The sequence below is a fragment of the Meles meles genome, chromosome 15 (genome assembly GCF_922984935.1).
Source record: "Meles meles chromosome 15, mMelMel3.1 paternal haplotype, whole genome shotgun sequence".
Taxonomy (NCBI): Eukaryota; Metazoa; Chordata; class Mammalia; order Carnivora; family Mustelidae; genus Meles; species Meles meles.
In genome coordinates this window covers 19,972,377-19,987,331 of record NC_060080.1, presented here as the reverse complement: position 1 = coordinate 19,987,331, position 14,955 = coordinate 19,972,377, and the positions used below count along the sequence as shown (strand labels likewise).

Genomic DNA, 14,955 nt, shown 5'->3' with positions numbered 1-14,955 from the left:
ATATGTATTTGTCATCTACAATCCTTATCAATACATTTATCATTCTAGTAAACACGAGTTTCATTTTTAAAAAAGAAATTGGTTATTTTCTCAGGTGGATTGGGATGTGACATTCTAATCTGAAAAACTGTTCTCCTCTATTATCTTCCCCTTTTATTCTAGTAAATGGCAGGTTCTTGAGCTGGGAGACAATTTTAGAGTTTTCGGTTCTAATGTTGTTTTCAGCGTTGCCTGTTTGCATGAGGTTTGGTTTTCCCGCCCCCGTGTGGACCTTCTTTCTCCGAATGAAAATGGCGTCTCTCTGTCTCCTGTCCCCTCTCGGCCTTCCGCAGTCTTCCACCCGGTGGAGTGCTCCTACTGCCGCCGCGAGAGCATGATGGGCTTCCGGTACCGATGCCAGCAGTGCCACAACTACCAGCTCTGCCAGAACTGCTTCTGGCGCGGCCATGCCAGCGGCCCTCACAGCAACCAACACCAGATGAAGGAGCACTCGTCTTGGGTAACTGCTCTGTGTCCCCGTCTGTGTCCTCCGCCCTTACCCCGTCTACGCGGTGGCAGTGCCGGCTGCCTCCCCCCGGCGGCCTCACCAGTGAGGACGAGGTAGCCCAGCCTTCGTGCTCACGGTTCTGACCGCAGACACGTGGTGCTGCGTGGCCTGGCTTTATTTGTTGTTTGTTCGTTTCCACCGCTTGACTGTAAAAGGAGAATTTTTAAAGTCCCAGGAGACGGAGATACGATTACAATTTGAAATGGAAAAGTAAGTGAGAAGGGTCTTCTTATTTTAAAACTGTGCAAGCGGTACCCCCCCCCCCAACAAAGCTTACTCTCTGAGCTTTTTTTTTTTTTTTTTTTTACCATTTCCCCTTTAGGTACATTCAGCAGGCATCCCCCCTGAACCCCAAAACAATTGTAACCAAGAAAGTGAACACAGATTCTACATGTCATCCAGTATGCAGGGGTCCAAGTTTTCTATAAACATATAATGTATTTTTATCCCCAGGGGTACAGGTCTGTGAATCGCCAGGTTTACACACTTCACAGCACTCACCATAGCACATACCCTCCCCAATGTCCATAACCCCCCTCCCCCTCTCCCAACCCCACCTCCCCCCAGCAACCCCCAGTTTGTTTTGTGAGATTAAGAGTCACTTATAGTTTGTCTCCCTCCCAGTCCCATCTTGTTTCATTTATTCTTCTCCTATCCCCCTAACCCCCATGTTGCATCTCCACGTCCTCATATCAAGGAGATCATATGATAGTTGTCTTTCTCCGATTGACTTATTTCACTAAGCATGATACCCTCTAGTTCCATCCATGTCGGCACAAATGGCAAGATTTCATTTCTTTTGATGGCTGCATAGTATTCCATTGTGTATATGTACCACATCTTCTGTATCCATTCATCTGTTGATGGACATCTAGGTTCTTTCCATAGTTTGGCTATTGTGGACATTGCTGCTATAAACATTCGGGTGCATGTGCCCCTTCGGATCACTACGTTTGTATCTTTAGGGTAAATACCCAGTGGTGCAGTTGCTGGGTCATAGGGTAGTTCTATTTTCAACATTTTGAGGAACCTCCATGCTGTTTTCCAGAGTGGTTGCACCAGCTTGCATTCCCATCTCTGAGCTTTTATTAAGATTTAAAGTTCTTTTCCTCAAGCATATTTCCTACATGTCTCTAGGATTTAAATGTTGCAGAGAAAGCTGCGTGAACTGAAGGAGTTAAATTTTTATCTCTCTGAAGTTGGGGAAATATTTTATCTTACAGTTGCCACATTGGTGTCCGTCCTTCCTTCCTTCCTAGATTTTATTTATTTGATGGAGAGAGACCCAGGGAGAGAGAGAATATAAGCAGGGGAGTGGGAGAGGGAGAAGCAGACTTCCGGTCGAGCAGGAGACCAACGCAGGGCTCAGTCCCAGGACCCTGGGATCATGATCTGAACCAAAAAGCAGGTGCTTAAACCACTGAGCACCCAGGCGCACTGGTGTTCTTACTTTCAAAAGCAATCCTGTAAATAACAATATTTAGGTGGAGGATGTGTGATTTTCTTCTGGTGTTTATAAATCACCTAACAAGCTTCGCATCAATCATTTTTCTTCCCTTTTCTCAATTTATTTTCAGAATTTTTAAAATGCCATACATTTGTTTCCAAAAACTCATTTTAAAAACTTTTCCCTCTAGTTTTGTTGGTTGGTTGGTTGCTTGCTTGGTTTGCTAAAGGATAGAACAATATAATTTATATTTAAATATAAATATTTAGGTTCCTAAATCTAAAATCTGGGTCATCCTACTGGACTTTAAGTGTTAGCTTCAGTTACCAGGGTTTTTTTTTTTTTCTTTCTTTTTTCTTCTAGTTAGCCTTCTTAAAATTTAATCAAGAAAAAAGCCAAGTAAACTCATATCAAGGATTGGTTTAAAAAAAAACACACACAACAAATTTCAACCCATGTATATGCTTTACTTCTTACATCTCTGACACGTTAGAGAAATTTTTTTTTTAATTAGTTGGGTTTTCAGTTACACTTAACCAGAAAATTTCGTTAAACTGAATATCCTTTCCTGGGTTTTGTTGTGTTGTAAATTCCAGTATTTTTTTGGTTGAGGAGTGATTATTTAAAATTTTTAAACAAGCAATGGAAAAAAATGACAATGAGTAGGGTCTTCTTTCACTGAATAAAGATAATCTCTAATAGAGATTTCACTGAATAGAAATAATTCAAGTTGTTATTTTTCCCTTTCTTAAAGTACAGGTGTCCCACTTAATTGATTTATTAGTGTTTTTCCTCCCTGTTTTTTGTTTAGAGTCTAACTCTCAACACTGAGGTAGCTTGTTGCTCTGTTACCATTATAATGATTGGATTCATTGGCATTTTCTTCTGACAGTTCTCATGCTAGATGTTAGAATAGAGTGAAGAACTTCTTTTTCATCAGAGATAGAACTTGCTCATTTAGTTAATTTGTAGCCTTTTTAGAAATGGAGGTTTTACTTTTTTTAAAAAAGTTAAGTGGCTAAATATTGCTTTATGATTTAAAAACCAGCATTTCATATGCTCTTGATTTTTGGCATTGAGTTAAAAAAACATACATCAATGAAAGTACAGAAATCGCAAGTGAATTCTTCTACTTCTGCTTGATCCTCACAACACTCTCGTGAAGTAAGGCATGTCCCCATTTGTTGTTATTTTTATTTCAACTTTGTTGTTGTTTTTAAAATTTCATTCATTTTTGTTGTAGTGACTGAAGACTTCAAGAAAAATCAGGTATTATAGGCGTGAAGCTGGTATCGGTTCTGAATTTTAAAGAGTATAAGCATTACGTATGACCGATGCATATTGGTTAGGTTTTTTTTAGCAGAGTGTGTGTGTGTAACTTGTTTCTGAGGTTAGAACTATATGTGTAGTGCCCTTGTTCTTTGAGGAAGATGGGAGTGAATTTTGGGACTGATGTGGGTGAAGAAGTTTCCACTAACAAAATAGGCGGAATCACTTTAATAGTAATTTCTCTGAAGATTGTCCATTGTGTTTATAATAATATTTGAATAGTTTTCTGTGTTCATAAGAGATAAATTTAATGTGCATTTAACAAGTTTGTATATGAATTTGTATCGTAGATTTGATAGGTGTTCTATTGGTGCTTGGAATTTTACTTTGATTTTTTTCCAAAAGTTTCTGTTTAATGTTTTACCTAAGTAACTATGCAGTGCAATTCATTTATTCTTTTAATCATCAATCCATTCATTTGACTTTATTTCAGAAAAAAAATGCTATACGGTATCATATGTGATTCATTCTGTGCATTCATTATTCATTCAAATGATATTACTTGAGCTCCTACTGTGTGTGCCAGGCACTGTTACAGGCATTTAGGATACATCTATGAGCAAACCAGACAGATTCCTGCCCTTGCGGGGCTTAAATTTTGAGGGGTATGAAAGGCCATTAGGGCTCATTGGCATTGCTGTTTTCCTGTTTTGTTTTGTTTTTTTTAAGAGATAATGGCTGAGAGTTTTTATTTTTATTTTTTTAAAGATTTTATTTTATTTATTTGACAGAGAGAGAGATTACAAGTAGGCAGAGAGGCAGGCAGAGAGAGAGAGGAGGAAGCAGGGTCCCTGCTGAGCAGAGAGCCTGATGCGGGGCTTGATCCCAGGACCCTGAGATCATGACCTGAGCTGAAGGCAGAGGTTTTAACCCACTGAGCCATCCAGGTGCCCCTGTTTTCCTGTTTTTTACATCTAGACCACATTTCTCAGCCTCCCTGTATGTGAGAAGGACCATATAAATAGCACTTATTAGTGGAATATGATCAGAGTGATATGTGTCTTCCCAGAATAAGACTGTTGATAGCTGAGTGCCTCTTCTGTTCTCTCTGCCAGCTTAGTGGAGAGAATTTCCTTAGGACCCAGAGGAGGATAAAACCACAAGTGAAAGGAAATCAGGTCCTTGAATGATGGGTGGAGAAGAGTGTCCTGCCAACCTGCTTGACTTCGGTGGGAGCAAGAGAGAAACTTTGTGTTAAGCTACTCAGGTTTTAGTTTAGTTTTTTTTTTTTTTAATTTGTTTATTTTCAGCGTAACAGTGTTCATTGTTTTTGCACCACACCCAGTGCTCCATGCAGTACGTGCCCTCCCTATTACCCACCACCTGAGGTTTTGGTTTTTGCTATAGTAGGTGGTACTGGAAGTAGAGTTCTGTTAAAGCAAAACCTTGAAATCTGTGTCATTGGCTTAGCAGCCAAATAGCCCTGATGAGGACACTAATATTGGAGTTGGGAAGGGCAGAAACCCATGTTATGGCAGTGGTGACCAAATGGGTAAATTTGTCATCCATGGTAACTTAGAAGGCACACTTCATGCCACTTGAGCTCCAGGTCAAAGGCTGGAAAGGATTGGAGTGTGAATGTGTGTTGACTGTTTTTGGTTAAGTATGACAAGGAAGAGATGAGCTTAGGAAAGAATTAGCAAGTTTTCAAGCAAAAAATGAAAGGGACTAGAGAAAGTTCTGACAGTTGGAGCAGTGACAGGAAAAACAGATTGCTTATAGAACCTGGAGAGAGCAGTAGGTAACAGTTGAGAAAGGCTTTGAGCAATAAAGGCCTAGAGAACTTTCTCAGTCAAAGAAAGGTGACTTAGTCCTAGGGCGAAGATCAGATTAGGGCATGAGTTCTTATTCTTGGCTGTTCATCAGAATCCCCTTGCTCTCACCTACATAGCTTCTGATTTAATGGGTCAGAGGTACATGAAACCTAGATAAGGCAGTTTTTAAAAGTTCCCCCAAGTGATTCTTTCATGCAGCCAAAGTTGGGAACTGCTGACCTGTTGTTTCATATGGTCTCCAGGTGGCCTCTGTTAGTTCAAAGCAAGAGGAATGGAGGCAAAGACATAAATCAGGCTTGAGAATTAGGTCTAGGAAAGGACTTCGTGTGTGGTTACTGGCACATGGAACTGACTGCAAACAATTAGATCAAAGGCCTGCTAAGTTTTTGAGGGAATTGTATGTTGGCAAAGGAACCATGAACCTGAGCTTAACAAGCCCTTGACTATTGGAGCTGTTAAACAACTTTTTAAGGACCTATACCTTGCTCTGGGAAGAGGTGGGTTGTGAAGGTGATACAGCCCCCAAGGAGGGCATGCCAGAGCCCACTTTGCCAAAGGGGACGTTGGATAAGGAAGAACCTCCCGTTCATGTTCCTTTATCCTGTAGTGGAACTAGGGACGCTTGGTGCAAGTAATCTGTTTGTTCCTAGTTTACATGGTAAGGAGCTGCACGTGACCTTGTTAAAGAAGACTGTGATGTACCCAGAGGCCCTGGACTTGCCTTCAGATGCACTGACTGAATAAGACCTCAGGTTTTCTCTTGGGAGAGGTCTGAGTGTGTTTCATGTGTAGGAAGAAGGAGGGAAAAGGTATTTTGTGATTAGAATTACCTACAAATATCCACGTTTTCCTTCTCTTCCTAGACCTGCACCTAGGTAATACAGCCCATCCTCCTTGCACCCAGATGGAGACCTAAGACTAGGTCTCACCAAATTCAGGAACGGATTTGCAAGTGATCTGTGTTACTTCTAGGTCAAGGCTGTTTGAAGCAGATGTGTCCTCTCATCCTCTCTTTACCCTTCTCACTCCCAGTAGACACTGGTCACATGGAAGGATCTCCAAAGAAACTGGTAGAAGCAGAAGTCCTCAGATGAAAGGGGGGGCTGGTATCTGGTAGATGGATCAGAGCCCCTCGGCTGACTTACACTGGACTCACATGAGCAAAAAATCAGAAAGCAGAACTCAGAGTATGGGGTCATGGAGCCTGTGTTGAGAAAGTGAGATCTGAGCAGTGTTTTCGGTGTCTGCTAGCAGACATCTGGGGGGGAGGAGGCATTTTCAGCATGAGGCCTGAGAACAGGAGTGTGCTTCTGAATTCAGGGAACAGCAAAGAAGCCTGTGTGCCCGGAGTGGAGTGAACAGGAGGAGGACTACTGGAGAGGAGGTCAGATTGCTCCTAAGGGCCATGCTGGCCGTTGTAAGGATGTTGGCCTTTACTCTAGGGAAATGAGGAGTCTTTATTGGGTTTTGAAGAAGAGATGGTATGGCTTGATTTATCTTTTGAAATGATGGGTCTGGATAACATGTAAAGAGTAAAGTGGGAGGAAAAGATGGAAACAGAGACACCATGTCAGGAGAGAGGATCGCAGTAGCCAAAACCAGATATGGTAGCTGGTGGCAGTCGAGGTGGTGACAAGGGTGGAATGAGGATGTCCCTTGCCAGTCGGCCTGATGGGTTGGATGTGGCTCGTGAGAGGAGAGGAGCCAAGATTCTGTCCTAAACAACTAGAGGGATGGAATGGTCATCAGCTGAGGAGAGGCAGCTGTGGGTAGAGCACGCGTCGATGTGAGGACACAGAGTTCACTTTGGACATTCAGTTTAGAATTTAAGGTGCTTACTAGATATCCGTAGGGAGATGTTGAACAGGCCGCGGCACGTGAGCCGACATCAAGAAGGAAATCTGAGCTAGAAATGTCAGCTTGAGGGTCCTTGGCAAGTGGTTGCTATTTAAAGCCATGAGTCTGGATGGTCCCACCAGGTGAGTGAGTAGAGATGGAGGAGAGAAGAAAGAGGAGAAGAGGAATGAGGACTGATGTCCGGCAGCAGCGTTAAGAGATCTGGGAGAAGAGGAGGGACCTGCCAGCAGCGACGCAGGGGAAGAGCCTCTCCTGGAAGCCCGTGGAGAGTGTTTCGAGGAGGAGGGAGTGGCCATCTGTGCCCAGGGCTGTGACGGTCCCGTGAGAAGACTCCGCAGTGGCTCCTCACCTAACTGTGTGGGGTTGTCCTGCAAGAGCGGTGGGGACAAAACCTGTCCCAAGTGATCTGTTTCTAACACTTTTTCCCAATAGTTGTTCTTTGCGGGATTTTAGGAGACCTGATGGATCCCAGCTTTGCCTTCTCCTGCTCATAGTTGCAACCGCCCAGGAGCTGGGCAGATGGCAGTCTGTTCAAGTAGGTGGTTTTAACTGTGAGGAGGTAATGGATTTGCCAGTGGCCGCTGCATGGAAGGTAGCCCAGCCCAAGGCGGGCCCTTCCAGCAGGGAGCAGGACCGGGAGCTCCAGGCTGAGGGCACAGAGGGAATGTGTGCCTTCTGCGGTGCTTGCGGACACCAGCAAACAAGGTGGGGAGAGGCTGGGCTGGCCTGTTCATGCCTTCCCTCGGAGCAGCCAGCCTGGTCAGAAGAATGAGGGGCAGAAAAGGCCCCGGTGGGGTCCTCCAGAGAAGGTCCTCCACGTGGAAACAAGGCCGTGGGCCTTGTAATCAGTACTGATTTGTACATTCTAGTTTGCAAGGGTATATTCCTCATCTTCTCTGGGGTTCCTGGGTCATATTCCAAGTAACCTTGCCACCAGGAGCCCTGTGGTGTACAGTGGTTCAGTTATTGTTGCTGCGAAATAAGCCTCCCCAAAACTAGTGACAGAAAACAACCATTTTCGTAGGCCCACGGGTTTGGTGTTAGGAGATTAGACAGGGCAGAGGACTGGGTAGTCCCTGCTCCGTGACTTCTGCGGCCTCTGCCAGATTTCTGAAATACCAGGCAGGGTGGGTGGCTTGAATGACTGGAGGCTTCTTCACTCGTGTGTCCGGTGTCTGCCCGGGGATGGCTAGAAGCCTGGGCTCAGCCAGACGGTAGACTGGGCCACCCATGTGGCCTAGGGCCTGAATGTGGCCTGTGCATCCCACAGAGTGGCAGCTGTGTTTTCAGAGAGAGCGTCCCTGGAGGAAGCATCTGGAAAACCATGTTCGGAGGGTGTTAGGGGAAAGCTGCGAGGCCTTTCCTGCCCGAGCTGTGGAAGTCATGCAGTCACGTTCTACCAGACTGTTGGTTACAGCACCGAAGCGCTAGGGCCGGTCCAGCTGCAGAAGGGAGAGGATGCTGGGGTTGGCAGAGACTGTCAAGTCCCATCATAAAGGAGCAGGCGTGGTGTGATGCTGAGTGGGATGGTGCAGTTACATTTGGGAATAATTCCTGGCATATAGTTAATGCTCAGTAAGTGTTTGTCAAAGAGATGAATGAAAGACCATAGAAATGAATATATCCAGCCGTGTATCCCGTCTGCCACATGGACGAGAAAGCCTTACGATTTGAACGAGGCTTTCTGCTTAAATGTTTAGTTCACCCAGAGAAACTGTCATGTTTTTCAACTAAGTCATACTTTTTTTTTTTTTAAAAGATTTTATTTATTTATTTGACAGAGAGAGATCACAAGTAGGCAGAGAGGCAGGCAGAGAGAGTGAGAGGGAAGCAGGCTCCCTGCCGAGCAGAGAGCCCGATGCGGGACTGGATCCCAGGACCCTGAGATCATGACTGAGCCGAAGGCAGCGGCTTAAACCACTGAGCCACCCAGGCGCCCTTAAGTCATACTTTTTAAAAGAGCATTTTGTTAAAACAACTATGCATAATATTTACTGGGATTTTTTTTCCCTCATATTTATTTCCATATTCAGATTTGGAGGAAGATTCTTTTAAAGTATTTCAGAGATAGTGTTGTTGTTTTTAATCACTGTTAATGATCTGAACCCTGACCTTCATTTTCCTTAGGGCGTTCATGCTTTTCCGACTTATTTTACGCATCTTTCCCATCCTCCTCCCCTCCCGATCCTCCTCCTCCTCTCTCTTTCTCTCCCTCATATCTGTTTAATTTTTTAACTTTCTTTCAATTACTGTGAAAAACACACAACATAAAATTTGCATTTTACCTCTTTTTAGGTGTCCCGTTCACTGGCATTAAGCACATTATACTGTTGTGCAGCCGTCGCTACCGTCCACCTGGAACTTTTCCATTTTCTCAGATAGAAACTCTTCACCCTTTCTGGCTAGGTGCGGAGGGCTAGAAAGAAGCCATTCCCTGCCCGCCCCTCTGCCTTACGTTCAGATCTCCGCTTACGCTGGTCTTCACTTTACCAAGAAAAATTTGATCTCCACTTGGCAGGAAAGCTGTGTGTCTTTTTATACAAAATACACTTGTAGCACGGCTGCTATTTATTGAGTGGCTCGGTAGAGGCCGTTATGTAATATGGAATATATGGAAATTTCACCTTTCTTCCCAGCAGAGGGCAGGCTCCACCTCTAAACAAAGTCACTTGTTCGGAATCTGTAAACGACGCAGTATTTGCATTTGTTCAGCAATCTCTGTTAATATTATTGCTTCTTTTTAAAAAATAAATATTAACGGGCAACACACATATGTCCAGTATGCTTATTTGGGCATTAGCATTATTAAATAATTTACCTTAAGGACTCAGGGCAAATTTTGTTGTCCTAGACCTGGACCAGTTAAGATTGTTGTTGACCTGTCCTTGTCAGAAGCAGTATTTAATTCTCATGTGACTAGCACACCTCTCTTCACATCTCTAGAATTTTGAGAGAATCTGTATTCAATGAGAAATAAGTATGCTTCTTGGCCATGCTTTGGCCCAGGTCCAGATAGTCATGTCATAATTTAACTACTTTGTATATAGCGTAAAACTAGGCAGGAGGATTTGAAAAACTTTTTAACTTATAAATTCAAGTGTAATTAACATACAGAGTTATGTTAGTTTCAGGTGTGTAATAGAGTGGTTCAACAACTGTATGCCTTACTCAGTGCTCATCATTAAGTGTGCTCTCAATCTCAGTCTCAATCTCCTTCACCTCTTTTACCCATCCCCACCCACTTCCCTCAGGTAACCACCAGTTCTCTGTAGTGAAGAGTCTGGTTTTTGGTTTGTCTCTTTTTTACCCTTTGTTCATTTGTTTTGTTTCTTAAATTCCATGTATGAATAAAATCATACAGATTTGTTTTTTTTCTGATTGACTCATTTTACTTAGCGTAACACTCTGTAGGTCCATCCACATTGTTGCAAATGGCAAGACTTCATTCTTTTTTATGGTTGAGTAACATTCCATCATATGTATACCACACCTTCTCTATCCATTCATCTGTTGATGAACTCTTGGGATGCTTCCAAAATTTGACTATTGCAAATAATGTTACATAAACATAGAGGTGCATGTATCTTTTTGAATTAGTGTTTTTGTTTTCCTTGGGTAGATACCCAGTAGTGGAATTACTGGATCATTAGTAATTCTATTTTTAATGTGTTGCGGAACCTCCGTACCATTTTCCACAGTGGCTGCATCAGCTCCTCTCTCACCAACAGTGCCTGAGGGTTCCTTTTTAGGAGGACTGGTTTTTTTAAAGGCATAAGGCAGTGTCTCCATTTGTGGCAAGTTACAGCACAAGGTAAGACAAATACATGAAGGCATTCCACGCAAAACCTGCGAACTGGACTTGTAGCCCGTTACCGCACACTTCTCAGAGAAGCTGCTGAGACTGTGTCCGCTATGGTTCACACCTGTTTTCATTAGTCGTGGTCTCACCCTCTTACATGGCACCACCATTCCCATCTTGATCTTTTGGTGATCATCGCAAACCCCCCCCCCCCCCCGTCCTAGCAGTCCCCAATCCTCCACATCTCAAGTGCTTTTACAACTGCTGCTCCTTAGTCAGCAAACTGCCCTCATTTGTACTGCTTCTCTAAGCATTTCTTTTACCGCCCCCCACCACCTTAATTGCAATTTGGCTATCCTTTAGGATCTCCCCTTCTCCTGCACCCTTTCAGGTGGTAGCTATTCATTCTCCCACATCTCTGTGGTTTTACGGACCAGGAGGTGAAATTATCGTGAAGGTGGCTATATAATTTATCATATACAACAGACTTACTTGAGAGTAAAAGGGGCCCTTTTCTCTATGCAGGGAGGGACAGCAGGCATAAACTGGGATTTCCTGGGTAAACTGTTTATGGGCACTGTTTTAGTGTTCTGTTACTGCATAATAAATTATCACAAAGTTAGCAGCTTAAAACAACAGACATTTGTTATTTCCTTTTCTGTGTGTCAGAAGTCCAGGCAGTGGCATGACTGGATTCTCTGCTCTAAGTCTTGCTGGGCTGAACTCAGGGTATCAGTGAGGTTGTAGTTATCATCTGGGTTGGGGGGGGGGTCCTCTTGCCAGTTCACTGGTTGGCCAAATTCATTTTATCGTAGGTATGGTATCGAGGTCCCCGTTTTCCGGCTCACTTCCAGCCAGGGAGGGCTCTCAGTTCCCAGAGGCCACCTGCAGTTCCTTGCCATGTGGCCCCCAGAGGCAGTTTACAAAATCGACATTTGCTTTCTTCCAGGCCAGTTGGAGCACGTCTCCCTGACTTCCTCTTCTGTAACTCACCAGGAAAAAATGCTGCTTTTAAAGGGCTCACCTGATGAGACCAAGCCCATCAGGGTAGTCTCCCTTTTTGCCATGTGACATAATCACAGGCGTGATAGAGTTCATCATCTTCACAGGTCCCAGTTACATTCAAAGGGGAAAGGATTCTCTGAGGATAAGGGTTGCTGAGAGTCAACTTGGAATTCTGCAGGTGCCGTTCATCCTGGTCATTTTCTTCCCTTTCTGCCTTGCCGTTTCTAGACCATTACACCTTGAATCTCTAGGATCAAACAACTGCATCAGTGATAAGCAAGATACTGCCTTAAGGCTGGTGCCATTTTAGCTCTAACACCACCCCGCCTCCCCCGCCCCCCCCGTCTTCTTTTCTGATTGCAGTTATCTTTTGGGTCATTACCCTTCACTCCGGGATGGACTGGTACCAGAACTGTGGTCACTTCTTGGGTGATTTCAGTATCTATAGAGCCAAACTCTTCAAGACCCTGGCCATAGAGTTTCTTGACTTCTTGACTCTGACAGTCTTCTCCCCGCTGAGCCTCAGCCATCCACTCCCTCACATACACCCTGGACCCTCTCACCACCTCTAACTGCTCTACTTCAAAGCCACTGATCTAGACACCCCATTCCGTGTTACTCCCTGTTATCATTCCCGCTGACTTGTTCAACGACTCTTGCTCTAAGACCATCCCAGTCTTCCTTCCAGCCGCCACTCCGCTAACGTGTCGGTGTTCTCAGTTGGCTCTCTCTTTCTTTTCTCCTTACCGTTTTAGAAATGGTGCTGCTCTCCTGCACTAAAAGCTCCATCGTCCTGTGGCTTTTTTTTTTTTAAAGATTTTATTTATTTATTTGACAGATGGAGATCACAAGCAGGCAGAGAGACAAGCAGAGAAAGGTGGGGGGAAGCAGGCTCCCTGTGGAGCAGAGAGCCCGATGTGGGGCTCGATCCTAGGACCCTGGGATCATGACCCGAGCCAAAGGCAGGGGCTTAACCCACTGAGCCACCCAGGCACCCCGATCCTGTGGCTTTTTTTTTAAATCCATATCTCAGTCAACTAAATTCATGGATGAATTAATCTGTCTGCTTTCTCTTAACTCTTTCTGGACAAAGCCATACAAAAGGGCAGACTAGTGTTCCCATAAATTCATGATTGCCAGCTTCATATTGACTCTCAGTACTGCAGTCCTGTTCTCTGATCACCTTGCTTTTCTGTTCTTTGTGATGGTCAATTAACGTTGTATAGGAATAAAATCCCCATTTAAAAAAAAATCTACCCCCACTCTTCCCTCTCTTTCAAAGGATGCCTCCTTTCTTACTACACAGAGAAAACAAAAGTCATTGGGCAAGGACTCCCTTAGCTTTTTGCTGCTGAGTTCACTCACTCATTTATATTTATTCAACAAATTCTTTTTTTTTTAAGATTTTTAAAATTTATTTGACAGAAATCACAAGTAGGCAGAGAGGCAAGCAGAGAGAGAGAGGAGGAAGCAGGCTCCCTGCTGAGCAGAGAGCCTGATGCGGGGCTCGATCCCGGGACCCTAGGATCATGACCTGAGCCAAAGGCAGAGGCTTTAACCCGCGGAGCCACCCAGGCGCCCCTATTCAACAAATTCTTATCAGGTACCTGCTGCATAGCAGATGTATGGTGAAAACTGTGAAACATCACTGAAAGTAATTAAAGAAATCCTAAATAAATAGAAAAACCTACACACATTCATAGATTGAAAGACTTAATATTGTTATAAGGACAATACTCCTTAAATTTATCTACAGATTCAATGCAATTTCCATGAGAATCTCAGCTGCTTTTTTGCTAACCCTATAAGCTAATCTTAAAATTCCTATGGATATGCAAGGGACTCAAAATAGCCAAAACAATCTTGAAAAAGAAAAACACAGATGGAGAACTCACACTTCCTGTCTTTAAAACTTGTATCAGTAATAAAACAGTAATCAAGACATTGTAGTACTTGCATGAGGTTAAATGTATAGATAGATTAATGGGACAGAATTGAGAGTTCAAAAATAAGCCCTTATATTTGTTGTTGATAGATTTTCAACAAGGGTGACAGGACTATTCAGGAGGGGAAGAATATTTTTTTCAAAATATGGTGCTGGGGGCTCCTGGGTAGCGTCGTTAAGCTCTGCCTTCAGCTCAGGTCATGGGATCAAGCCACACACAGGACTTTCTGCTCAGTGGAAAGTCTGCTTCTCCCTCTCCCACTCCCCCTGCTTGTGTTCCCTCTCTTGCTCTCTCTCTCTCTCTCTGTCAATTGATTAAATAAAATCTTTTAAAAAATATGGTACTGGGACAATTGGATATCTACATGCGAAAGAATGAAACCAGACTCTTACCTAATGCCATATAAAAAAATTAACTCAAAACCTAAATGTAAGAGCTAAAACTAAGAAACTCTTAGAACAAAACATAGGCATAGATTTTTGTGACCTTGGGGTACACTGCACCTTCCTAGATATGTTACTAAAAGCACAAGCAACAGAAGAATAATAGGTAATTGAACTTCATCGAAATTAAAAAGTTGATGGTTCAAAGAACACCATCAAGACAGTAAGAAGGCAATTCACTGAAAAGGAGGAAATACTTGTAATCATATATCTGATAAGGGACTTGTATCCAGAATTATGAAGAATTCTTAAAACTCAACAAAAACCACCAAATAACCCAATTTAAACATGAGCAAAGGGAGAGTAGAGTGGTGGTTACCAGGAGCTGGGGGTGGGGGAAAGAATGAGATTGTGCGATCAGTACAGAGTTTCAGATTTGCAAGAGGAACGGGTTTGGGAGATCTGTTTCACAACCGTGTGAATATACTGAACACGACCAAAGCAATGGTTGAGATGGCCAGTTTTCCATCGCGGGGTTTTACAATGAAAAAAAAAGTAAGTTAACTTTAGGGGGAAAGTGGGTAAAGGATCTGAATAGGTATTTCTTCAAAAAAGATACACAAATGACCGATAAGCACATTGACGAGATGCTCAGTGTCGTCAGTCATTAGGGAAATGTCTACTCAAAGCCGCGTGAGATGCCACTTCATACACACCATGATGGTTAAAATAAGAAAAGACTGACAATAACTGGTGGTGATGAGAATGTGAAGAAACAGGAACCCCGGTCATACTGGTGGTAGGAATGTGAAATTTATCCACTGTGGAAAAACAGTTTAGTAGTTCCTCAAAATGTTAAACCTAGTT

The 14,955-nt window shown here is 43.4% G+C and overlaps 1 protein-coding gene across 10 annotated transcripts in view; it reads left to right on the top strand.

Moving 5' to 3' along the window:
- The window catches only part of DTNB (dystrobrevin beta), a 262,585-nt gene that overhangs the window by 112,885 nt on the left and 134,745 nt on the right, over positions 1-14,955 (top strand). For all 10 annotated transcript variants that reach the window (XM_045979068.1, XM_045979067.1, XM_045979063.1 and 7 more), the window contains one exon: positions 333-499. In XM_045979068.1, the coding sequence (XP_045835024.1) occupies positions 333-499 (167 nt within the window). The remainder of the gene's footprint in view (positions 1-332; positions 500-14,955) is intronic.